We start from the raw sequence: 2330 nt of genomic DNA on the forward strand, positions 1-2330 counted from the left end.
AGTAAATTAGGGAACTAGAATGCAAAATTTAAGCATCATTCCCATGGTGCATAGCCCACCTTTACACAAACATTAATTGGAATCCATCAAAATCATTTTGAGAAATCTTGCGGAAAGAATAACAAGTGTAAATCCACAGTCTCCATTTAAATTCCTTGACAGAATCATGAACAGTTGGATAACGTTTACAAGAAAGCTAAAAAAGAAAAAAAAAGCGAGATAAGACTGACTGTGCTTTATTGAATCAAAATAAATACAAACACGTAAATGGGGCTTTCCCCATGTCTTGTTGCAAATTTCAGTTTTTTTATTTTTTTTCTAGAAAGAACGGACGTTGACCCCACGCTCAACCTTCTCTTATTCGAGCCTAAAGAAAAAGGCCGAGCTGTTATTCCTATGTTCAACCCTCGTCTCTTATCTACACTTTGGTGAAGGCAAAATCAATGAAGGTTAACTTACGTTTCCACGGCGTTGAATCCTGCCATCCTAAGCTTCCTCAGGCGGTCTCGCCATGCAGAGGGGATAGTGCGGAAGTAATGGATCGACCCGGAGATGTACCGGAAGGGCTCCCCATCTTTCAGAAATTGGTCATTTTCATAATCAATGACGAAACTCCGGGCATTATCTGGGGCAGATGCGGAGAGGTGTTCCGGTATCTGTATTTAATTAAACAGCAACCAAAATTAATAGTATTAATTTCTATTAATAACTAGCCTATGATTTTCATCTTGTGTGATCTTGAACTGTTTCTCTGTGTTTTGAAATTTCCGCCCCAGTACATGGCATAACTCTTATCACTGTTGGAAATAATAATAATAATAATAATAATAATAATAATAATAATAATAATAATAATAATAATAATAATAATAATTACCCTGATGCTCATTCCAGTCCCGAAGGCGCCAACCAATACAGCGAAAAGAAGACCAAATTTCATCATAATTATGGGTTTTTCCTTTCCAATGAAGTAAATATCGAGTTCCTATAATGAAAAAAAAGGATTGCATGCAATTTAAAAAGGCATGAACTGTTATTTAAGTAGCAGATTGAACCGTGTATAAAAAAACGAAAAAGAAAATTAGAATTATACTGTATAAAGACAAACAAATTTAGCTGGCCTAATGCCAGCACGGGCCCTAATTTCTTCAAGCACCCAGGAAAAGTGTCTGTAGGCAGCCGTGTCCATCTGTGTCCCCACACCATATTGTCACCCACATTTATTTTTGGAGGTCCGATTTTGGCCCATTTAGAACTTTCTTAAATAATTTGTTCTAATATGTTGTAACTACTGTTAATATTTATGTAATTTAGTTTCTTCCTAAATGTCTTCAAGTTTTAAGATTTTTTAGGACACAGGACATCTTACTGGTTAACTTGGGAATCGTGTGTTCTTTCCCCGTGTCTTTGTTGTACCTTGGCCCCATCAATCTACAGTATATTTGCCCCAAAAGAAAACTATCCCAACTTACCATCTGCAGCCACTTGTGCCCGGCAATCGAATTTTCAGAATGACGCACCTTCAGTTATACAGTCGTTCAAGGTGAGTTATTTATACAAAACTAGACCAAGAAACGGAAACGCCCATTGGAGTTGTTGTCTTTTAACAATAAGAGGACGTTTGTTGCTTTGGGGGCGTGTCCACTAGTGAGTAAGTGTTTATAAACTAGGAACAAAGAAATGGTAAAGTACCCTTGACAGATAATGGGAGATACTTGACACTGATAATTTTATACTGATATGAATTTAATTGTCTGTAACAACTATAACGCTAGTGTTAGTATCCAAGGTCTATCTCAAAACTGCTTCCATGTTGCCAACTAGGCTTTAACCAACTTCACTGCAGCCATTGTTAATTTGAACCATATACTGACGTTAGTGTGTGTCCGTCTGTCTGTCTGAAATGGATTTGGATAAAAGTCGTTTTTTTTTTTTTTTTTTACTTTTTCTTGGTCTTAGCGGAGGTATGCGCTTTCAAGGGGTATTCAGATTCTGCGCTTTCATGGTGCATTCAGATTCTGAAGCTGATTTTGCAAAACCCCTTGGTCGATATGACGAAATATTTCTTATTTTCCTCTTTTTTTTATTTATCTTTTTTGCAGGTGTTGTACTGTTCTACATAATTAAAGATGACAGCAATTTAGAACAACAAAATACCTTGTATTATTATTATTATTATTATTATTATTATTATTATTATTATTATTATTATTATTATTATTAGTTTAACGAGACCACGAAGGGCGACTGTGGTTTCAAATAAAAGGTGGAAATTAGAGTAAGGTAAAGTTAAAGAAGTTGGACAGCTAAGGAACCGAGGAAAAGTAAAA

The 2330-nt window shown here is 35.6% G+C and overlaps 1 protein-coding gene across 1 annotated transcript in view; it reads right to left on the minus strand.

Moving 5' to 3' along the window:
- Positions 1–1601, minus strand: part of LOC136825532 (beta-galactosidase-like) — a 12418-nt gene extending 10817 nt beyond the window's left edge. Inside the window, exons 1-3 of the mRNA XM_067082105.1 lie at positions 1473–1601; positions 878–985; positions 460–656 (exon numbers count right to left, since the gene is read on the minus strand). Coding sequence (XP_066938206.1) covers positions 460–656; positions 878–985; positions 1473–1475 — 308 coding nt within the window. The 5' untranslated portion in view covers positions 1476–1601. The remainder of the gene's footprint in view (positions 1–459; positions 657–877; positions 986–1472) is intronic.
- Positions 1602–2330: the final 729 nt, after the last annotated feature.

The sequence above is a fragment of the Macrobrachium rosenbergii genome, chromosome 37 (assembly GCF_040412425.1).
Source record: "Macrobrachium rosenbergii isolate ZJJX-2024 chromosome 37, ASM4041242v1, whole genome shotgun sequence".
Lineage (NCBI taxonomy): Eukaryota > Metazoa > Arthropoda > Malacostraca > Decapoda > Palaemonidae > Macrobrachium > Macrobrachium rosenbergii.